Below are 24,999 nucleotides of genomic sequence, written 5' to 3'. Positions count from 1 at the left end.
CTCAATGTTATCGGATAAGGGCCATCGATCTGTTGGAAGCTTCAGCCAAGCTGGGCCTTCCCACTATTGCGATTCTACTAAGTATTTAGCTTCATATCCTTTTGAAGGTAGATCAGCCGAGTTCATGGATCCAGATATAGGGTGCCATTTGTTAGGATCAGAATGAACGTATCTCTTTTATTCAGTTTTCTACAAACGTGTTCCATAGTTTGTTTTCTGTATGCAGCTACAACTGTAATCAGACCAAATAGAATCAGACCAAAAGAAACTTCTTTCTTCTTCAAAATCTCCTGTTTCCTTTATTGAACGCCATAATCTTACTCCTATAGTAGCACCCAGTAATTCTAAACGTTGTTATTCTTTCTATACGTGATACTCTGGATCTTGCTTGAATGAGTTGTACATATACGCTTTTTTGAGTTTCTGTCCTCGCAAAACGGCGGCTGCGTATGCATCCTAGCTGGCATCTACGAACACATGAAAAGACAGAGTATCTTGACGAAAGGCGTATCATGGAATATATAATTCCTTTAACTAGTGAAGCTGCTGTAACCAATTATCGAAATCGGCTTTAATATCTTCAGACTTTAAACCAATTATGGAAATCGGCTTTAATATCTTCTCTTTACTTCTTCATTCTAACTAATTTTGTATGATCAAAATTTCTGTAACAATAATTTAGGCTTTAAGGATATCAGGGAAAACACGCCAATGGGACCAAATTCATTGAACTATAGATAATATATTTCTCTTATTGACCTGCGGCGTTATGTGAAATTCCCACAAAGGTGTTAACCTCAAAACATCTTGCTCTTTATCCCAAAATAACCCGAGTATGGAAGTAAACTTATGTGTTTCTTCTTGACCCGTGTACTCCCAGCCTCGCAAATTAAATTTGCCTTCCTTCATGATTTGTCTTGCGGTAACTTCGAATGCTACGGCCTCGTTGTGCGTATTAACACTGATTACGCAATTATTCACGTAGAATGATATCTTCAACTGTCGAATGATTTCCATTTCTGCCTCCGTTTCTACTTGTTGTAATACTCTATCTAAATGATATTCGATCGTTACTCCTAAGAAGAAAAGGCTGCTGGAAACTTCAAAAGCCACTCGCCGATGTCTGTATATCTCTATTTTTTCCAAACGAGTCTTCTTCCACCAAAGGAACCGCAATACGTTTCTATCGTCAGATGAAACGCTTATTTGCAAGAAAGCGCTCTCGAATGTCTGCAATTATTCCTATCTTACGTCATCTGAAGCGTATTAAAATTCTCGGGATTTGTTCAATTAAATTAGGATACGTTTCAAGACAATGATTGAGCGATGGTGGGTCTTCACCAGAAATAGATGCGTCAAACACAGGTCTTATTTTCGTAGTGCTATTCTCTTTGACAACACTTCTATGAGGTAAATAGTAGGCATTGTTATTTACTTCTTCGTCCGGTACCTTCTCAATAATGCTTTCTGACCATTCTTTGAGTCTGTTAATACGCATATAGATTTTGAACTTTAAGTCTTTCAGTGGTCAAATCGGTTTATAGCCGAACTCTTATTGTCTGCCAGTGGTATGTAATCTTCTTTCCAAAGAAGTAATACTTCATATTGGTCATCTTGATGATACGTCGAAAATTCTTTTTAATCTCTGTTTGATGAATATCGTTTGTCTTCTTCAAAATAGGATCTGTAATAACCTAATGTATCCAGTTTCCACAAATTTGCAACGTTTTCCTGACATGTAAACATAGATACGACCATGAAAGTTGTGTCTTCCTTTTGTTGCGGTTGTATCCACTTTCTCAATTAATGTCCATCCGAGTAATGTCTCTATTGCTATGACTCCACATTTAACCTCTTTTTGTTTGCCTATTAAGCTTTCCTGCAATATCTACATCAATTAATATAGCGATGGGCTCATCTTTTGTGTTAACATCTGTGAGTTATATTCCTTCTTGCAGCAGCTCCTGCAGCCATGATTCTCTGCTTATAGAAGGAATTTTCTTGCATATCGTTCTTAGATTTAAAACTACAAAATTATAAGAATATGATCCGTCAATGCTTCTTATGTTAACTTGGTAACCTTTGTGTAGCAGTGGAGTTTTTGAACCTCCAAATAACGTATGCACAATCTGTTGCTAGCTTACGACCTCGAATCTTCTCAGCATAATAGTCAAGGATGTATGATCTATGTGATCCATTATCAAAAATTGCTCTGACTATTTGCTCTTTATCTTGACTAAACAACTTCACATGAAGAGTCTATAAAAATATTTCGCTTGTGAGTGAAATATTAGCTGGCGTAGATTGTCTTTTCTTTTGTCTTGGAAGGTTCTTCCGCTTGACTATCTTTTACAAGAGCATTCGATATCGTGTTACGACACATAAATAATACGTGTCTCTTACTGCATCATGCGTATTTGTCTTTATATCTGTAATATTTGTGACTGTGTCCCGTTTTCGTAAAACAAGTTTTCTGTAAAAACAAGCATTTTTTGTTTTAACGATTTGCATTTATCTTCGTAGGACATTTTTTTAGTCTTTTCGCATGACGCATTTTCATGATCTTGTCCACAAAATATGCAAGAAAGTTTCTTGTCTTGTTTAGTTGAGAGAAGACTGCGATAACAATTTCTTTCTGTTCACTCTTTACTTTCTTCTCCTGATTGTTTGATCCTCATTGTTTAATCCATAACCACTTATTGCCATGGCGATTCCTTCTTCGCTCATTACTTCCGTTTGCAGAAATGACATTAGTTTATTTAAATGTTGGTTCGATGTAGAAGAATTAATTGCTTTTGTATTCCTCTTCCATATACATAAGAGGTCCTCTGGTAATGACAATTCAACCAATGGGTATAGCATCGCAGCACACATATCTATTGTGATTTCTAGCGACTCTAAAGCTCGCAATTGTGTCAAGTTTATCATAAATCGAAAGGAGTATGATTATTTGTTTTCATTCACTGACTTAATACTAACTTGAGCATCTCTCGGACGTAGTAGACGGAGAGCTGGCTACAGAGCGAACAACATGCCTCTGTCCACGAAATATCTTATCTGGAAAAGGTTCGATTGCAATCGGCAAAGTGAAAGCCCAACTGTCAGAAGGCAGTCTGGAAGCTAAATGCGTGGGCGGGCGACGGAACGTGCAGATTTCCCGACAAAAAAAACTGTCAATTGACACCGCTAAAAATTTGCATAGGTATCGAGGAGCATGAGAGAAAGTAGGAAAAAAATTGTCAGAAGGATAAGTAGAAGCTAAAGGGTTGTCAGAAGTTGCCAAAGTTGCAAAAAATCTCGGAAAATTTACATATTAAGAAGAACTTCTGACAATTTGCATTTGTATTGTTTACGTATAGAATAAACTACGTTCAAAGTGTCAGAAGGCAAAGTGGAAAAGATCATGAGAAATTCGGGTGCAAAGTGCGAGAGTATTTTGCGGCGCGCGTAAAAAACTGTTAATTGGCATCACTGAAAATTTGCATAGGTATCGAGGAGCATGAGAGGAAGTAGGAAAAAAATTGTCAGAAGGATAAGTAGAAGCTAAAGAGTTGTCAGAAGTTGCCAAAGTTGCGAAAAATCTCGGAAAATTTACATATTAAGAAGAACTTCTGACAATTTGCATTTGTATTGTTTACATATACAGGGCGATCCTGAAAAACGTTATGTCTTTAAAATGACGTATTCCTGACACCATTCTAAGACAATTTTTCCTTTACCAAAATTTGATTTGAAGCGTAGTTTTTGAATTATGAGCAAAAATAGTTAGTAAATCACGCGTCGGGTACAGAAGGCAGGCAGGAGCGGCGCGGCGTGCCGCGAGCGCGGGCGCAGCTGACCGCCCGACGGGTGATTATCACCGCATGAGTCGCTAACTATTTTATCTTATAACATAAAATTATGCTTTAAATAAAATTTTGGTAAAGAAGAAAATGTCTTAGAATTACGTCAGAAATACGTGTTCCTTAAAATAACGTTATTTTAATAATGAAAAGTTGTTCCGGATCGCCGGCCGTCCGACGTTGCAATCAGCTGATTGCTACACGCGATGTGTGTATGGCGGAGTGTGTGCGTAAGAGAGAGAGAGAAAGAGAGAGAGAGAGAGGGAGGGTAGGAGGGACAGACATTCATACACACGCACGCACTTTTTTCTCGCTCTCTTTCTCTCTTTTACGCAACACTCATACACTCTCTCATTCAGTCTCTCACTCACACTCTCTCGGTCACTCACTCACTCACTCACCTGCTCACTCACTTGCTCACTCACCTTGTAGCAGCGTAGCGAATCTTCATGCTATGTATTGTTGTTATCTGCTGCACGGTTATGATTGCTAGAGATGCGCGACACATTGAAATTTTTTCGATTATTAGTCTCACACTCGATTGACACAATACAGATTACGCGATAACGAGTTTACTGTTTATTCACTCACTATTGATTTATCGATACCAAAAATTACTTTCAAAGAAACGCGAATGCAAACAGCACATGACTCGACGCGAAGCGACGGACCGCGGAGACTGCGCGACCACAAGAGTTATGTTGCCAGAAACGCGACACGCGACATCTAACAAACGACTTGCGCGTGGCGCGTGATTGACGCGAGATAAGACGAACGATCGGCTAAAACCTTCGCATTGCGAATGCGGTAGAAAACATGAAACGTATAATGACATACTTAAAAAATTAATTATTTATTATAAATAATAACTATTTCTAATTATAATAAATAATTATTATTTATTATAATTAGAAATAGTTATTATTTATAATAAATAATTAATTTTTTAAGTATGTCATTATACGTTTCATGTTTTCTACCGCATTCGCAATGCGAAGGTTTTAGCCGATCGTTCGTCTTATCTCGCGTCAATCACGCGCCACGCGCAAGTCGTTTGTTAGATGTCGCGTGTCGCGTTTCTGGCAACATAACTCTTGTGGTCGCGCAGTCTCCGCGGTCCGTCGCTTCGCGTCGAGTCATGTGTTGTTTGCATTCGCGTTTCTTTGAAAGTAATTTTTGGTATCGATAAATCAATAGTGAGTGAATAAACAGTAAACTCGTTATCGTGTAATCTGTATTGTGTCAATCGAGTGTGAGATTAATAATCGAAAAAATTTCGATGTGTCGCGCATCTCTAGCAATCATAACCGTGCAGCAGATAACAACAATACATAGCATGAAGATTCGCTACGCTGCTACAAGGTGAGTGAGCAAGTGAGTAAGCAGGTGAGTGAGTGAGTGAGTGACCGAGAGAGTGTGAGTGAGAGACTGAATGAGAGAGTGTATGAGTGTTGCGTAAAAGAGAGAAAGAGAGCGAGAAAAAAGTGCGTGCGTGTGTATGAATGTCTGTCCCTCCTACCCTCCCTCTCTCTCTCTCTTTCTCTCTCTCTCTTACGCACACACTCCGCCATACACACATCGCGTGTAGCAATCAGCTGATTGCAACGTCGGACGGCCGGCGATCCGGAACAACTTTTCATTATTAAAATAACGTTATTTTAAGGAACACGTATTTCTGACGTAATTCTAAGACATTTTCTTCTTTACCAAAATTTTATTTAAAGCATAATTTTATGTTATAAGATAAAATAGTTAGCGACTCATGCGGTGATAATCACCCGTCGGGCGGTCAGCTGCGCCCGCGCTCGCGGCACGCCGCGCCGCTCCTGCCTGCCTTCTGTACCCGACGCGTGATTTACTAACTATTTTTGCTCATAATTCAAAAACTACGCTTCAAATCAAATTTTGGTAAAGGAAAAATTGTCTTAGAATGGTGTCAGGAATACGTCATTTTAAAGACATAACGTTTTTCAGGATCGCCCTGTAGAATAAACTACGTGCAAAGTGTCAGAAGGCAAAGTGGAAAAGATCATGAGAAATTCGGGTGCAAAGTGCGAGAGCGTTTTGCGGCGCGCGGCGCCGCGCTCAGTGGACCGATCGCTTTTCTCTTGATTTTCACACTGTCTTGATTTTCACATACTTTATAGCACTTCTGACAATTTATCCGAATATTCATAAAGGACTAAAGGAACTATTTTTAAAATGTCAGAAGTCAATTGAGAAGATATAAATTTTTATAAGAAATTAAAAGAAATAAATTTTATTTTTCCCTGTAGCAAAGTAAAAAATTTTGAAAAAAATCAAGCGAAGGATCGAAAGAGAGAGAGAGAGAAAGAGAGACAGCAAACGAATACGCGCGCCGCAAAACGCTCTCGCACTTTGCACCCGAATTTCTCATGATCTTTTCCACTTTGCCTTCTGACACTTTACACGTAGTTTATTCTATATGTAAACAATACAAATGCAAATTGTCAGAAGTTCTTCTTAATATGTAAATTTTCCGAGATTTTTCGCAACTTTGGCAACTTCTGACAACCCTTTAGCTTCTACTTATCCTTCTGACAATTTTTTTTCTACTTTCTCTCATGCTCCTCGATACCTATGCAAATTTTTAGCGGTGTCAATTGACAGTTTTTTTTGTCCGGAAATCTGCACGTTCCGTCGCCCGCCCACGCATTTAGCTTCCAGACTGCCTTCTGACGGTCGGGCTTTCACTTTGCCGATTGCAATCGAACCTTTTCCAGGTAAGATATTTCGTGGACAGAGGCATGTTGCTCGCTCTGTAGCCAGCTCTTAGACTATAGACTTCGACAAGTAGATTCTCTTTACCAAAACATTTCTAGCTGGTAATAGCCTTATTGTAATTCGCCGCTGTTGGTAGAAAACTGTTGACTAATATCCTCGCTCTGGAATCTTTCATTGTTTGTATCAGAAACATTGTATATTGAAATTTGTCTTTTTTAGTTCATCTGGATCCTTATGAATGTGCTTAAACAAGTTTTAACCAAATTGTAACCACTCTTTGAGATCTCTGTTAAAGGACCTCGCACAAAACCAATGGAAAAGTGGGTCCAGTCAAATTGGCTGAAATTTTAGTATGATAAAGTTCAGACTGTCCTGATCAAAAGTCTCAATGACCGCAAGTTCAGAAAATGCCCAGTTTCCGAGATACTTGGACTCAAAGTGTTGAAATCGACGATGACGGTTCATGAATGAAAAAGCCCTATTTTCAAAGCTATGCTACACGTCTGAAGGTTCTTCTGATATGTATCAGACAGTTTTAGGATGGTCAGCATGTTTGAAGATATACATGCATTTAATATATTCATATATAAGTGTGTATGGCAACGATATATCAAAGTAATATCTAAAAGTACGTTTTTTTGTAGCTAAGAATGTGCTCTATCACATAGTGTTATTGTGCTTTTTTTATCTGTGATAGATATTGTTCCATTCACTTCAACTTCATATTATCAATTATCCGATATTTTTCGAGATATCTGAGTGCGAATTAATCGCACAATTCGTCTTTTCCAAAACCATCCTATTCGCAGAACGATATTTCTTCCCCTGCTTGATTTGTTTCCAGACAAATAATTCGCCCTTTTGTAGCTTGAACAGAAAAATATTATTTTTTATTTTCGACTATATATTCAGAATAATTAAAGTTCTTAATAATCCGTTTTTCCTCACACTGGTATTCAGAATTCGATTGTAATTCGTCTTTTTCAAGACGACTTGCTTCAGAGGTAGATTTTTTCCTAAATCTCCCTTAAGTTAAAAAAACGCAATAGTTCGATGATCATTTGAAATCCGTCTTTTTCAAGACGAATTGACTTCCAGATTGTTCCAAGCAGATTTTTTTTTTACGAAAGGTGATAACATTTCATTTTTTTATTTTCTTATATTTTTATACTTTTTTACTTTCATTTCATTTTCTTCTAACTATTGACCACATTCCGGTCCTTCAAAGGTCAATTATAATAATAAAGGTCAGCTATAATTATAATAGTTCTCAAATAGGGCTTTTCATTCATGAATTGTCATCGTCGAATTTAACACTTTGAGTTTAAGTATCTCGGAAACTGGGCATTTTCTGAACTTGCGGCTATTGAGACTTTTGATCAGGACAGTCTGAACTTCATCATACTAAAATTTCAGCCAATTTGATCCACTTTTCCATTGGTTTTGTGGGGTCCTTTCAGCAATTGTATCTTTGGCAGTTTGAACATACGCGCATTGTCTCTGAAGATTTGTACCATTTTCCCTGCATCCTCTGGAGAAGTCACTGCTTGAGTCGGATTAATTGCATTAGTCACCGCAATTTTCACCTGCTGATATTTTATTCAGTAGTATCAGTTTTTCGCCTTAAATTTTCTTTGCTATAATCGTTACCGATCATAATCTCAAAAATTCTCCGATTAATTTCCTCGAGTCGCTTTTCCCTTTAATGTACTTATAATTCCGCAATATCTGGTCTTTCGCTTGCCAACTCAATATTCAATGAGCCTATCCATACGGAAAATAATTGATATTAGATATCCACTAGATATCCTTCATGGGCACTAAGGATAACCATGAATATACGTAAAAATAGTCATTAGAGATGCTGTAGATATCCAAATGTCCGCAATTCGAAGTTTCATAGATATCTACAGGATATGTAAATCAATCCTGTAGATATCTGTACAACATTCAGTGGATATTTGTATAGATACATTTATTATTAATATAGATACATTTACTATATATTGATATTTATTTTTGCATGGATATTTATTTTATCTTCTATGATATATATATGACGGAATTCGCCATAAAAAGAAATTAACTTTCTGCGATTAATTTTTGGAGTTCTGGGGCTCCTCTTACAAAAGACAGAAGAGATACGGCTATAAAAGTCTTTGAGCTAATGTGCTCTTTGACCGATAAGCCATGTCTCGCGAGACCAGTACCGCGGCTTTAGATACTGTCTTAGATGGATTCCACTTTTGGGTTAGGCATTTTTCTTTTCACCACGCGGCGAAGAGTGAAACTCGTGGATATCTATTGGATAGCTATTTGGTGGATATACACTCACACTCAAGAAAACGAAGTACTAAATTTTAGCAAAATATTTTAGCATCTTTTAATGGCAACAAATTAGCAAAAAATTACCGTATTGATATGAAATAAAGCTCAAATTAAACAGTCCTCCTAAAAAAATCAAATTTGAATTACAAGAAATGTTTTACAAAATGACGAATGCTGAAGATAGACTTTGAAAAATAGAAAACAAATTTTTTTGGTAATTATGCACTTTATGGACGACCTCACCGATTTTAATAATCTTGACATATGTTGTCAAGCTCACTCTCCTGAGTAAGTATCAAAAGGTTTTAAGTGTCGCTCACTATTTATTAAAAAGTTATTAACGAAAAAATTTTACGAATTATTTGCAATTTTTAGACATTATGTACGTTTTAAGAGTCAAGGTGAAATGTACATGCGTGGATATAGTGTGTTCTATAGTGTGTTTCACTTTCGGAAAATATAACCTAACCTAAATTTATTTCTAATTTAAAACTAAAATGTAGTTTGAGATGAATCTTGCTTCGCGTGAAAAGTTGCAAATCCATGTGAACTTCGTTTTATCTTGCAAAGTACATGCTTGGAGACATTTGTTTCTATCATCAAAAATAAGAAAGTTATTGGGGTGGATAACTTAAAATGACTCACCTTGTGTATATATATATATATATATATATATATATATATATATATATATATACAGGGTGTAACTTAAAAAGCTCCTCCTAACAAAGTGTTATTCCCGATTAAAAATCGAGTCGAAAAAGGTTCGCAACTATATTTTTCTATAATGCTTAATAAAGTGGTAATTATTGAGTAAAATCGTACCAATCAGTACCGACCTTTAAGCTGGGCGCACGACGTCTGATAATGTTCGTGAGTGTATACTACCAGGCGCGCCGCTCACTGACATGCGGTCAACCCGCTCGACTAAAGGTCGGTGGGTTTACTCAATAATTATTGATTTATTAAGCATTATAGAAAAAAATGGTTCAAAACTTTTCGACTTGATTTTTAATCAGGAATAACACTTTGTTTAATGGGAGCTTTTTAAGTTACACCCTGTATATCTTTTAATGCGATCTCTATTCATTCTTTGTGTCCAACAACTTCTGTTATAAAATTATGTTGCAGACCAACATCGGCGATATTGAAGATTTGTTTATTCACTTAGAACGTATTTTCTCCATCGGAGGAATATGGCCATTCAAACAGACATATATTCGTTTCGCAATTTATATATCATATTATATGCTATATCTTATTATGGCGTATACTGATCTTTATGACGTTTTTGGTAATCTCGAGTTAATGGTGATGAATCTTGTGGAAACAGTAGCGTACACTATGACATTTACGGTAGTGTGGCTGATTCGTTGTAGTAATTTACTGAAGCATGTAATCAATGCGGTTAAAAAAGATATAATGGAACGCAAATTTGAAAATTCTGAAGAGGAAAGAATTTATTATAATTACAATTACACGTCCAAGATATTCACATATGGGTCGATCATCGGCATGTTCATTACGGTCATGTTATTGTATTTTAGACCTCTTTTGCGTTTCTCAACCAGTAATCAAGGTATACGAAATTTATTAAACTAATTATTATAAGAGAAGTATAAATATATTGTATTTATGATATTTATAGATTTTTTAAACGATAAGGATTATAAAAGATGTTTAAATTTATTCGATTTTAAAAATAAATCGATATATTAACTCTTTGCACTCGGATGTCCTCTCTGAGGGGACATCGTAAGTCTAGCAGAGATAGTTCCGAGTACAAAGAATTAAATCGATATTATGATTAAAAATCTGTTGTTGTAAAATAATAGATAAAAATAGTTATTATATTGTTATATTATTAAGATATATAATTAAAAAATTATATATAATTAAAGTTATTATATTATTAAGGTTCATTTATATAGGATTCTATTTCGTCTAATTAGAACAGTTGGAATTCTGTTTCCTTTGACGATATAACAAAAGATCAAAGGACAAAAATTGTTCGACTCAAAAGGACTAATATTCTGATAAACAAAAATTTTTTTTACTGTTATCTTTTACGACATTTCAAAGTCATCGACATTTTCTAAATGCGATAGCATATTTTTATTAACACACTCATGTAGCTTAAAAAAATAAATTTAATTATATAGAATATGTTTACCTTCAAATGACTTTAAATCGCAAAAATCACGCTTAGAGAAAGAAACTATTTATTGTATTTATTGTATATTTTAGTACAAAGGGTAAATGTTTACTTTAGGTTACACAGCTCGAAAAATTTTTATTTTCACATATGTTGTAGAGGATACATTCCTAAGTAATACACCGTTTGAATTTTGCGGCGGTCTCTCTTCGTCCCTGAAATATGCGATTTTGAAATTTTATACTTGTATCATCTTTTCGTTACATTCTAAATATGTTTATATTTTTCTGTTTACATTTACCGAGGTCATCTTTCTGAATAACTTTCAAAAGGTTTTAGCCGTTTGTTATTTATTAAATAGTTATTAACAAAATAGTTTTATGAATAGATTATAATTTTACCACATCATGTATGTTTAAGAAGAAATATAGGTAATTATGCATAAAAAGGGCCCAATAATTTAAATTTATATAGAATTTAATACAATTTAATACAATTTAAAAATATCACAAATGTACGTGTACACACACACACACACACACACACACACACACGCGGGGGATGCAAGGGGGGCCTTCGCCCCCCCCCCCTCCCGCCACCACCCCGCCGGTAGAGGACACATTGCGAAGAGTTCAATCACAATGGATATATGCTGTAAGTTGTAAAGCGAGGTCCACTTTGCCTACCGGCGGGGTGGTTCGCGCGCGCGCGTGTGTGTGTGTGTGTGTACACATACATTTGTGATATTTTTTAATTGTATTAAATTGTATTAAATTCTATATAAATTTAAATTGTTTACCTTTTTTTTATTAGAATATTTATATTAGAATATTAATTAGAGATAGCAAACGTAAGCAAAAAAATATAAACATACAAGTAAAATATAATATGAAACCGTGATGAATAAATGTAAACAAAAAATGTAAATATATAAATAGGATATAACGAAAAGATGACATAAAAGTATGAAACTTCAAAAGTGCATATCTCAGAAACGAAAAGAGACCGCCGCAAAATTCAAACGGTGTATTACTTAGGAATGTATCCTCTACAACATATGTGAAAATAAACATTTTTCGAGCTGTGTAACCTAAAGTAAACATTTACCGTACAAAGATATAGCATTATTTTTATAGAAGATGTTTAACTCTACGACTTTTCCAAAAGAGATGCGTATGAAAACAGTCTTATAGGTTTTTGGAGCTGATTCCAAATTTACTATCAAAATTTAAATTCAAAATAGTAGATTCAGGATAGCGGACGTGAAAAGTTGAATAATCGACATATTTAAAAAATGAGTTTGGATTTTATTTTTTCAAATATATAGCATTTTTCATAAATATACACACACGCACATGCTCACTTCGGCGTTATCGTATATTTTTTTTGCAAGCTGCGCTCTTTCGAAGGCTCGTCGCACGCGTCGTCTTATTTCGCGCACACTTCTCTCTCTCTCTCTCTCGATGACACATACATTACAATATAAATTATTATAATATTTATTATAATAAAATTGTAATTAAATTTAAATAAAACTTTAAACATAATTAGAGCATCAATTCAATGAGATGTTACATATCTCTGGTCAGAACCATGGCCTTAACATTCAGAGCGATACCGAATTCTTGGATAAGATGTATTTGCCCATTATAAAAAAATGTTCGCAGTGATTATTTGAAATTTTTCCTTCGTTCTGTCTTCTTTCCTTCTGTGACGTTTTGTTCCTCTCCTTCCTTTCCCTTCTCTCTCTCCCCCCCCCCTCTTTTTGATGTTTCGCGTTCTTGGCTATATGTGATCCCCATGTGCCTCAGTTCGGTTCTGTTGATTGGAACGTTAAGTTGTGCTTAACTTGCTCTCCCTTTGTGTTCGATTTTTTGATTTGAGATCACTTTCAAATTTAGAGACCGGTATGTGATTTTATTATATTAACTTTACTCTTGCTTTATATGAAGGATTCTCTTAAGTAGTTTCCGGATTGTTTGTTAAATTATTGCTCTGTCTTGTTTTTCTTTTTTAGAGTGTCATATTTTTAAGCTTTTACTCGCACATATTTGGACCATCAAGTTTCCAACTGGTCATCGATTTATGCATCTTTGACTGTTTTTTCTTTTGGAAATGGTCATGGACCTGTATGTGGGTTTTCCTTCCGGCTTTTTTGGAGAGGATCATCTCGTTTTTAACGGTATACTGGTGGTATGCGGTACGAGCTTTCGGGTTTTCTGTGGCGATACGTTAATGCGATGCGTTCTTTCCTTTTTTGTGATTGACGGTTTAAATTTTCCGTTATTGTACATATATTTGCTTCCGATTTTTTGACTTTTTTTGACTTTGCGTTGTTCCGAAACTTATTTACATTTCTCCTATGACCGTTAATTTTAATTTTATCTTAATGTTTATTATTCACTTTGTTAGTCGACATTGAAAAGGATCCGAATTGGATTGAAACGCGGCGTTTGTCATGTTCAAATTAAATAAACATTTTCATATGGTTATTTTATTGTAATAACCGTTTTATTATTTTTTGCATATTTCCACCATTGCGTTGGTCCTTGTAGCCTTTTAACTAATTTTTTATTCAATTCAATGACTTTCGATATAATATACAATTATTCCTCACTATCTAAAAGTTTAATTTTCTGTAAAGTTTATATAACTATATTTTGTTGCAAATAATACATTTTAAAGTGCACCATTTTTTTACATGTAGCTTAAATTTTTCTTCTTTAAAACAAGCCAAGATAAAAATTGATAAGATTATTTGTTTACAAATTATGATTTTTTCGTAAGTGGCACATATGTGTGCCAGAGGTATGAAAGGGTTAAACTGACCACCGTTAATCTCTATACATTTTTGAATTGAATAACTAAATGGTTATTTCTAATTTTCGAATGATTCCGGTGTGATTACGGTAAATTCTTTCTTGCACGTCTTTTGATGTGACGGATCCATTAAGACATCGGATTAGTGGTTCCATGATGATTGTCTGACATATAATGCATTTATTGCACGAAAAACACTTAAAGTTATTTCCTGATCGCTTGGAAATGATGAAAGAATTTATTGACTGACTCGATCACCGGGTCTTACGCTTCTTGATTTTTTTCTGTGAGGACATCTAAAACGAAGTTTGTTGCGATGTCTCCACCACATCAAAAGACATGTAAGAAAGAATTCGATGTGCACGCACCGCAATCACACCGAAATTACTCGAAAATATAAAACAATTGTTTAATTATCGAATTCGAAAATATATAGAGATTAATGGTGGTCATTTTGAACACCCTTCTGTAAAAAAAGTACATCTTTGTATTAAAATATACAATAGATACAATAAATAGTTTCTTTCTCTAAATATGATTTTTGTGATTCAAAGTCATTTGAAGGTAAACATATTCTATATAGTTGAATTCGTTTTTTTATAAGCTACATCACTACGTTAATAAAAATATGCCATCTCATTTTAAAAAATGTCGATAACTTTGAAATCTCATAAAGAGTATCAATAAAAAAATTTTTTTGTTTATCAAAATGTTAGTCCCTTTGAGTTGAACAATTTTTGCTCTTTGATCTTTGTCGTATCGTTAATGGAAACATAAATATTTTAACTGCTCTCGTTAGAGAAAATAATCCATACTTATTTGTCCCGTATCAATTCCGTATCCGTATCGTATCGGCAAAATCGGAAATGGTTAGGTTTATATTTACATATATCCGGATCGCATCCGTGAAACAGACATGTCAGTCTTGAGACGTATGTAATTTCATGAGTATAGCAAATATGTCATAAGATGACATTAGCTATAATAATAATTTGAAGTTTCTTCATGATTTTTATCAAGATATTTTGATAGAAAGATTATATAATTTGATGTATTATTGCAGTAATTTAATTAATTTTTTATTGTCCATTTTTTGAGTAATAATATTTTAGAAGAGCACGCGGACTGAGCCATAAGATTCAAAATCCTAAACGTTACACGTGAAAGCGTATTTATAATAAAATAAAAATCTTAAATATCTCCGTTCTATGAAAATATCGTCGTCAACGATATTGGTGATGTCGGTACCAGAGCTGCCAAATTGTAGACGCTGCAGCACACAGCGCCCCCCCCCCCCCCCGCTCTCACACATTAAAGTATAAGCTCTCGTTCGTGTGCGTTCGACGTTCGGCCAGCTTCGGTATACAGAGGAAGATAGATTATCTCTTATTTCCTTCTCTCTTGTGAGAAGATCTATTATATCTTATCTATTATATATATTTTTGGATACACACAATAGCTATTATATATATATATATATATATATATATATATATATATATATATATACAGTGGCCCACATAAAGTGTTACAAATTTATATCTCGGAAACGAAGCAATTTAGAGAAAAATGTTTCAGACAAAAGTTGTATGGTTTCGAGGGGGATACAAGATGGTGACATTAGTTTGACCTTGAAGAGTCACCTGAAGGTCACGTGAAGGTCACCTCCAACTTTTTAAATAGGATACCCTATATACTTTTGCATATTCTTGTAGCTAATCTCGAGAGCTTTCCAAAACATCATAATTAAGTTAGTTTTCATTAAGTACTTTCCGAGTTATGAGGCTTGAAATCATTTCTTAATTTTACATAAACCGTAAAATATCTTGTAAAATATTCATTTTTCGATTATCTTACCTTAATACTTTTATTGTTAATTGCAAATTACATATTTTTTCTTCGAAACAACTATGTGTTTTCTTTACACCAATTGATTCCCTTTATTATTTTGTGCATAAAAGTATTAAGGTAAGATAATCGAAAAATGAATATTTTACAAGATATTTTACGGTTTATGTAAAATTAAGAAATAATTTCAAGCGTCATAACTTGGAAAGTACTTAATAAAAATTAACTTAATTATAGTGTTTTGGAAAGCTCTCGAGATGAGCTACAAGAATATGTAATAAAAAATTGGGGTTTCCGTTTACAGAATTCAAGGTGACCTTTACGTGACCTTGACAACACTCTTCAAGGTCATACTGATATTGCCATGTAATGCGTTACGTGAAACCTTACAACTTTTGTCTGAAATATTTTTGTCTGCCGCGCTCAGTTTTTGAGATATTCGGCTGATACGGGTGATCTGCGACACCCATGTATATATACAGGTATATATATATATATATATATATATATGTCTTTAAATATATATTTAAATGTATATTTATATATTTAATGTGACTAAAAATATTTTAATACATTTGTAAAGTATTTTGGCACATAATAATTTTTATTATTATTTTTATTTGATTATTGTTGTTATTTATTTTTATATTTATATTATTATTTATATTTATATTTATATTATTATTTTATTAATATTTTATTTTTATCTTATTTTTATTATTATTTAGTTATTAAATTTTTTACATTTCCTTTTTAACAAAAGAGACTATCACTTTCTCGCGATTTCCGTTGAGCAACAAGATGTACATCTTATATAAAATAATACAAAATAATAATAAAAGAAGTAATACAAATTAATACAAAATAATAATAAAAGAAATAATACAAATTAATACAAAATAATAATAAAAAAATTAATAATTAGGAATTTGGCTCAAATAAATAAATAAAAATTAAATCTAAAATTGGCATAAGAGCCACAGTGCGATAGTTGGGGCGTAGGAGAAAAAACAACACTTCCTTCTTATTGATTGTTCTTTATTTCAAATACACTACATAAATAACGGACGTTTCGGATTGTCTTTGATCCTTCCTCAGCACGATTAATAATATAAAAAACAAATTATTGCATTGTAAAAAAAGGAAAAAAGTTTATCTGCTCCTCGACGCGCGGGTAACGCGAAACTGCATCGCGCGGAGATGTAGCAAGTCTGCTGCTTTGGAAGCAGTGCTTCCAAAAGTTCATCTAAGTCAAATCATCTACTGTGCCATAAGAGGAGAACAATCGTAGGATTGGTAGATCGTGCTTTTTTATTGTCGCATCCTAGATTCCACCAAAAAACTTTGAGCTGATTGTCGGCATTCTCTTGGACAATGGCTATCCTTTGTTTTACATTTTCCATGTAATACGAGAGCGTCTGAAGTTGCTATTGGTCCGGAGTCGAGCAAGTCTGGAGCATAGTGAGGATCACCCTGTGAAAAAACCCTCCTCATATTTCACAATACCATACATACCAATCTTTTCAGAACAATTTAGGCGAATCCTTCGTAATCATGACACGGGATTATCTTATTTCGGCCTGAATAAGCTTCACAATTTTGTCAGAGTCCATAAGGACATAATGCCATAGGATTCGTATAACAATGTGGTATATAAAGTCTCGTGCAATGATCGCGATGCATCATATGTCAGACTAGCAGACAATTAAAAAAACGGATTTCTGAACACCGAAATCATATCCGGAGAAATACGTCACAACTTTCGGTCCTAACTAATCATAAACTCGAATTTGGTCATGATTTTAATTGGGAAGAGCCTGTGATATTGGACAGAGAGCCCTCGTTGGGCAAAAGACTCGTTGTTGAAATGCTATTTATTAAGGGGGGAAGACCCTCCAGACAACAGGTTTTTCAATAATTTTTTACAAAAAACTGAGAGTATTTATTACATTGAATGAAATTACATATTGACATTGATGTTCAAATGTATACACACAAATTTTTTTATAAGAAAAAAAAACAAAATGGCGGCGCTACAGCTGCTCAAACTTGGCTCCTTCAATTTGCGCTGTGGAATGCCCAGCCCCTTGTAGTCAACTGAAATCAACCAATCAAAAGTTTTTCATTAAAATAAGTTATTTCGCTTTGTATGTACCTATTTTTAACGAAAAAAAAAAATGAAAATTTGAACACAAAAAGAAAAAAATTACACTTTTTTTTTATAAACAAATTGTTAAAAACAATATTTTTAGTAATAATTATTACTAAAAATATTGTTTTTAACAACTTGTTTCTAAAAAAAAAGTGTAATTTTTTTCTTTTTGTGTTCAAATTTTCATTTTTTTTTTTTTCGTTAAAAATAGGTACATACAAAGCGAAATAACTTATTTTAATGAAAAACTTTTGATTGGTTGATTTCAGTTGACTACAAGGGGCTGGGCATTCCACAGCGCAAATTGAAGGAGCCAAGTTTGAGCAGCTGTAGCGCCGCCATTTTGTTTTCTTTCTTATAAAAAAATTTGTGTGTATACATTTGAACATCAATGTCAATATGTAATTTCATTCAATGTAATAAATACTCTCAGTTTTTTGTAAAAAATTATTGAAAAACCTGTTGTCTGGAGGGTCTTCCCCCCTTAAGCGACAAAGAAATAGCTTGAACTTGCAGAGTAATATGGAGGGGCTTGTATTATGCATTTGCGACGATAATAGATAAGTTATCGAGAGTGTGAAGTATTGGTTCGTATGTTTGTGTGCAATCGATGCGTTGCGTCGTAATGCGCATGTTGGATGCGCTGGCGGAGTGGGGGGGGAGGGGGTTGAGTGCGCGGGAGCGGGTCGCGTATACAGGGTGATTCAAAATAACCCCAGTATCCTTGAAATGACACATTCTTGAATCAATTCTAAGACGATTTTTCCTTTGGCAAAATTTCGTCCGAAGCTTAATTTTTGAATTATTAAAGGAAGTAGTTAACGTACGACGGATCGGATACAAGAGGCAGGCAAGGGTGACGCGATTCACCGTCAGACGCGGGTGCTTACGCGGGGCGCTTGCTGCGATCAGCTGGTCGCTATACACATACAGACACACATGCGAACACATACATTCTCTCTGTCTGTCTGTCTGTCTGTCTCTCTCTCTCTCTCCCTCTCTTTTATTCGCTCACTCACCTGTAATTTTTTTTTTTTTTTTTTTTACAAGAGAGGGGAAAATGCATTTTATGCATACCCACCGGTCGATCCAGTGAGTTATGTGGGACTCGAGTACCAAGTCGAATTACCAACTCGGTACTCCCTACCCACTAAAAACCCCTCTCTTTTCACGAATTTCCTTTGACACACTGTCCCTCTGACTTCCCGAGATCTGTTTTCACATAACGTCAAAAAGTAGTTATTATTACCTTGTTCGATGACTTTTGATGTATTGCTGTAATTGCTTGAAGGAGAAATGAATTTTCCGATAGATCGTACGTTCTCAAATTTAACGTAGATATCACGTTGCAAAAGACAAGAAATCCACACTAAATTATTAACTGAAAGTTTTTCTTCTTTCATGAACTGTATTCTTTTATAAACTTTAACGTAATCACATTTATTTACTCACTCGATGAGACGAGAAATTTACTAATGACTCTAATCACTAATGTCACTAATCACTATTAATCACTGTCGAATAATAACTGTTGGCGATTAAAAATCACTCGATGAAAGAAACACACGCGGACACGTTACTACACTACGCGACGACGCGACAATGCGACGATAATTATTCGGCGACTGCAAGCAGTTTTTTGTCATGGTAGGTTGCGGTAGGTTAAGATACTACTGGCGCTATCGAACGCGATCATGTGTTCGATTGAAGAATGCGGTAAACATAATAAACATTTAACATATTAATATTATTATTATCATGAATGTGTGTGATACCCATACATCGTATGATATCTATTTAAAAATTAATTAGATTAAATAAGTGTTTTTAAATATTTATTACCTTTACTATTATCATATAAAATATTAATATTAAATATTTATTTAACTATTATATCTATTTATTTATTTATTTATCTATTTCACCTATTTCTTTTTAACTATTTATTATCAATGATCGAAAATCGGTCATTGATAATAAATAGTTAAAAATAAATAGGTGAAATAGATAAATAAATAAATAAATAAATAAATAGATAAAATAGTTAAATAAATATTTAATATTAATATTTTATATGATAATAGTAAAAGTAATAAATATTTTAAAAACACTTATTTAATCTAATTAATTTTTAAATAGATATCATACGATGTATGGATATCACACACATTCATGATAATAATAATATTAATATGTTAAATGTTTATTATGTTTACCGCATTCTTCAATCGAACACATGATCGCATTCGATAACGCCAGTAGTATCTTAACCTACCGCAACCTACCATGACAAAAAACTGCTTGCAGTCGCCGAATAATTATCGTCGCATTGTCGCGTCGTCGCGTCGTGTAGTAACGTGTTCGCGCGTGTTTCTTTCATCGAGTGATTTTTAATCGCCAACAGTTATTATTCGACAGTGATTAATAGTGATTAGTGATAGAGTTATTAGTAAATTTCTCGTCTCATCGAGTGAGTAAATAAATGTGATTACGTTAAAGTTTATAAAAGAATACAGTTCATGAAAGAAGAAAAACTTTCAGTTAATAATTTAGTGTGGATTTCTTGTCTTTTGCAACGTGACATCTACGTTAAATTTGAGAACGTATGATCTATCGGAAAATTCATTTCTCCTTCAAGCAATTACAGCAATACATCAAAAGTCATCGAACAAGGTAATAATAACTATTTTTTGACGTTATGTGAAAACAGATCTCGGGAAGTCAGAGGGACAGTGTGTCAAAGGAAATTCGTGAAAAGAGAGGGGTTTTTAGTGGGTAGGGAGTACCGAGTTGGTAATTCGACTTGGTACTCGAGTCCTACATAACTCACTGGATCGACCGGTGGGTATGCATAAAATGCATTTTCCCCTCTCTCGTAAAAAGAAAGAAAAAAAATTACAGATGAGTGAGCGAATAAAAGAGAGGGAGAGAGAGAGAGAGAGAGAGAGAGAGAGAGAGAGAGAGAGAGAGAGAGAGAGAGAGAGAGACAGACAGACAGACAGACAGACAGACAGACAGACAGACAGACAGACAGATAGAGAGAATGTATGTGTTCGCATGTGTGTCTGTATGTGTATAGCGACCAGCTGATCGCAGCAAGCGCCCCGCGTAAGCACCCGCGTCTGACGGTGAATCGCGTCACCCTTGCCTGCCTCTTGTATCCGACCCGTCGTACGTTAACTACTTCCTTTAATAATTCAAAAACTAAGCTTCGGACGAAATTTTGCCAAAGGAAAAATCGTCTTAGAATTGATTCAAGAATGTGTCATTTCAAGGACACTGGGGTTATTTTGAATCACCCTGTATATGTATGCGTAGGTTAGGTTCCGCTTGCGTCCCTTTTCCCTCTGCTACGTTGTCGGGTGCGAGCGTGTCCATTTTGGCATCGCTGTACTTAGTGGCATTTTGTGCACGGATTGAAAAAAAAGGCGTGGAATCTGGTGAATCATGCTTCCAATGATCAATTTTAAACGTAAAAAAGAATTCACATGTAATATCGGTATTTAATTTTTTACTTGATTTGTTAGATCTACTGCGATTCTACACAAAAAATTTTAATACATTTGATGAACTTTTGGAAGCAGCAGGTTTGTTAGATCTCCGCGCGATGCAGTTTCGCGTTATCCGCGCGACAAGGAGGAGATAAACTTTTCTCCTTTTTTACAATGCAATAGTTTGTTTTTTATATGATTAATCGCGCTGAGGAAGGATCGAAGATGATCCGAAACGAGACGTTCGTTATTTATGTGTGTTTAGATTTGAAATAAACAACAATCAATAAGAAATAAGTGTTTCTTCCTCTGCGCCTCAACTACCGCGCTGTGACTCTTATGCCAATTTTGATTTAATTTTTAATAATAAGAAATACAATTCTACTAAATAAATATAAATTTAAATATTATTTTATTATAATGATTTCTTTAAAGATCTTTTTTTAATAAAAAAGCGTACATATTGGCCAAGGATCGATAACATTTAGATAAAAATATGTAAAATTTGTTTTTGTACGTTATATTCTCTTATACAATATATGAAAGTTTATAAAAAGAGGAATTAATTAGGTTATATGTGATAATAAACATCGCACATATTGTATCGCCAATTCGCTAGCTCGAGATTTCGATGACATAGCTATTGTATCTATAAGATACAATAGATCTTCTCAAGAGAGAAGGAGACAGAAGATAATTTATTTTTCTCCGTATCGAAGGTCAATGTACATGGATGAGAACCTTTGTGTGTGAAAGTGATGGGGATAAAAATTGTGCTGCTGCGTGTTGCGTTTGCAATCTAGCAGCTCTTATCGGTACACATACTAACGGCATAGATACTATAAATATTTATATTTAATCATACGGAATCGAATGTAATATTTATGCACAAACATACATGATGATGAATACGGTACGGATATGGCATGGATAAGTGTAAATGGATCCTTAGTCATTATGTACTGTTTAAATATATTACTGTGATCAAAAAGTATCCGGACTGATTTTAATTTAAATAGTGCGCTTTAACTATTTCGGAAAAACTTTTTTTTTAGATTTGTAGTTTCTTTTAGATCTGTTTCTGATATCTGTCGAAAATTTCACGTCATTACCATTGTTAGTTTACAAATAAACCGTTGTTTTGTGATTGAAAAGAATATTTCTGGCAATTTTTAATATTTTCGAATTTTGTTGAGGAAATAATTTGCATAAAATTTTGTCTTCGGAATGAAATTTCATGTACAGAAATAGTAAAAACGGCCGGAAGCGAAAAAATGGCGAAAAAATTCATGAATTTTGCACCACGATAATGACTCCACTCACATTTTTGTTCTTATTCGTCATTTTTTGATCAAAAATTCAACGAATACCATTTTACAAGCCTTGTATTCTCCTAATATAGAATCGTGTACTTTTTTCCTATTCTCTCGGCTGAAATTACCGCTTCATAGATATCGCCCATATAGCATCAAAAGATTGCAAAACCATTGCATAGACCTAACATTAAAACATTGTAATATTGCATAGAAGTTATGAAATGAATTTCTGCAACATTACTGCAAGCTTATAGCAACGTTGAAATGTCCACTCTTAGAAATATTACAATGTAAGATTACAATAATGTTATAGTGCAATGTATTTGTAATTAAAACACATTTTACTACAAATGCAGAACGCTTTAATTTTAATAAATAAATTTTGAAAATATAAAAAGATATTTAAGAAAGATAAAAAAATGCTTTTAAAAAACGTCTATTATTTATAAAGTGTTTTTTAAAAGTGTTTTTAACAACTATTTTACATACACTCGGCAATAGGAATACTTTAATACAGGTAAAAATGGATTATTTCCCATTTGTGTGTTTAATTTCAAATAATCTGTTTAATCTGAATCTCGACAAGGAATCCAAATTATTCAACAAATTATTTTAAATTAAGTCAGTTTATCAGAAGTCTTAAACTGATATGAGAAAAAATACTTTGGATATTATGTTAGTATCACTCTTTTATATCCATTTAATGAAAAATTGAGTACGAGTTAATTAAGTTTAGTGTTATTGCGTAACGGCAAGCGAAGAAACCCCTACAATTATTATATAGAGTTCGCTCCAAAAGTACCGGGATCCCTGAATATTTCGAAAAATATACATTTTCGCGTGAAAAATGTTTCAAACAAAAGTTGTAGGGCCTTAAGTTACACATTGCATAGTAATATTAGTATAACTTGAATAGTACCATCAAGGTCATATAAAAATCACTTCGAATTTTTTAAATAGAACCCCCTATTTTTCATTACATATTCTTGTAGCTTATCTCAAGAGTTTTTCAAAACACTATAATAAAGTATTTTTTCATTCAGTACTTTTCGAGTTATGAGACTTGAAATAATTTCTTAATTTTACATAAGCCATAAAATATTATATCTAGTAAAATATTCATTTTTCAATAAACATTCATTTTTCGAAGAAAAAATATGTAATTGTTAATTGCAAATTAATTACATATTTTTTTTTAGAAACAATTATGTGTTTTCTTTACATCAATTGATTTCTCTTATTATTTTGTACATAAAAGTATTAAGAGGATGCTGGAGCCGCGGCCGAACTCCGACGGGTTAGCGTCCTCATCTAAACGGAACTAAAATTGTCAGTATTATCGACAAAATTATCGATAATATCGATAATTTTAGTTCTGTCATTACTGATACTAATATTTATGTATGATTTATGCATAGAGCAACTTAAAAAGAGCACTTTGTATTGTGTTGAAATTGGACATGTGTGTTTTTACTGCTCTATCATCTCACACGCGTATCTAAGCGTATTTGAGCGTATAGATAACAGTATAACATAGACTACGTTTACACGACTCGATTTACACCGAAGTTCTAACATTGATGTTATAACTACTGACGTTAGATGCCATGTAAACACTCTTTTACGATGAAGTTATTACATCAATGTAGTAACTCAAAATCGTTCGGTGAAAAGGCTTAGCGTTACACTACGTCATGTTAACTACGTCGCGTTAACTACATCAACGTAAAAAAGATGTGTAAACGGCCGCAGTGTAACGATGGCAATAATACCAAGATGCGTAAAAATTAAACATCTTAACTCTCTCTTGTTTGCAAATTTAGTATCACTTCTGTTAGAATTTAAGTTTTCGCGCATCTAGCAACCTTACGAAATGTCCAACTCACGAGTCTGACGCATGCGCGTGGCACGTGTAGTGCAATAAGGGAAAGGCATCCCACTCATGTACGTTACTCGAGCGGTACTGTTAAACGATTTCTCGACGAAGCTACACGTGTTTTCTCTACGTTTTATTCAACCCTTTTCATCGCTTACTCCTTCTAATAGTTTATCCCCAACAGATTAAAACGAACAACTTCATTGGTATTATTTCTTGGACTCACTTCACTCGAAAGTTATTAAGTTATTTTAGCTTGGTGGGGATAGGATAAGCTTGAACGTATAAACACAACTCACTTTAAATAGGAGTTATAACATCAGCGTTACTAAATTGAAGTTAGAAGCCGTGTAAACGAAGTCATTGACGTATTGTGTCCTTTATCGCATGTTTGAACACAATTTCACAACATTGTTCATACGGGCT

At 34.0% G+C, this 24,999-nt stretch overlaps 3 protein-coding genes and 1 long non-coding RNA gene across 7 annotated transcripts in view; 2 read left to right on the top strand and 2 right to left on the bottom strand.

The window, feature by feature from the left end:
• Positions 1–24,999, bottom strand: part of LOC145974535 (putative multidrug resistance-associated protein lethal(2)03659) — a 338,604-nt gene that overhangs the window by 252,691 nt on the left and 60,914 nt on the right. The window lies entirely within an intron of this gene.
• On the bottom strand, positions 724–1,613 carry LOC145974200 (uncharacterized). The gene is made up of 3 exons (XM_083104015.1): positions 1,600–1,613; positions 1,305–1,484; positions 724–1,183 (listed from the first exon to the last, which is right to left on the bottom strand). The coding sequence occupies exons 1-3, from the start codon at positions 1,611–1,613 to the stop codon at positions 724–726; spliced, it is 654 nt and encodes a 217-aa protein (XP_082960141.1).
• The window catches only part of LOC145974539 (odorant receptor 13a-like), a 42,449-nt gene continuing 27,531 nt past the window's right edge, over positions 10,082–24,999 (top strand). The window contains exon 1 of the mRNA XM_083104442.1: positions 10,082–10,494. Within this exon, the coding sequence (XP_082960568.1) occupies positions 10,164–10,494 (331 nt within the window). The 5' untranslated portion in view covers positions 10,082–10,163. The remainder of the gene's footprint in view (positions 10,495–24,999) is intronic.
• LOC145974548 (uncharacterized) lies at positions 12,647–13,562 on the top strand. The gene is made up of 2 exons (XR_014439730.1): positions 12,647–12,977; positions 13,088–13,562. It is a non-coding gene; the product is annotated as an uncharacterized LOC145974548 (long non-coding RNA).

Source organism: Camponotus vicinus, unplaced genomic scaffold (assembly GCF_025532165.1).
Source record: "Camponotus vicinus isolate PSW18456_S1 unplaced genomic scaffold, iyCamVici1.0 SCAF_7, whole genome shotgun sequence".
In the NCBI taxonomy this organism is placed as follows: domain Eukaryota; kingdom Metazoa; phylum Arthropoda; class Insecta; order Hymenoptera; family Formicidae; genus Camponotus; species Camponotus vicinus.
Note: the sequence above shows the minus strand (reverse complement) of the source record. Positions and strands in the feature narration are given on the sequence as shown.

Excerpts from the sequence above, each read along its gene's own strand:
- LOC145974200 (XM_083104015.1), bottom strand. Across the intron at positions 1,184-1,304 it reads CTCAATCATTGTCTTGAAAC|AAACGTATTGCGGTTCCTTT; the intron begins GTATCCTAATTT and ends ATCTGACGATAG.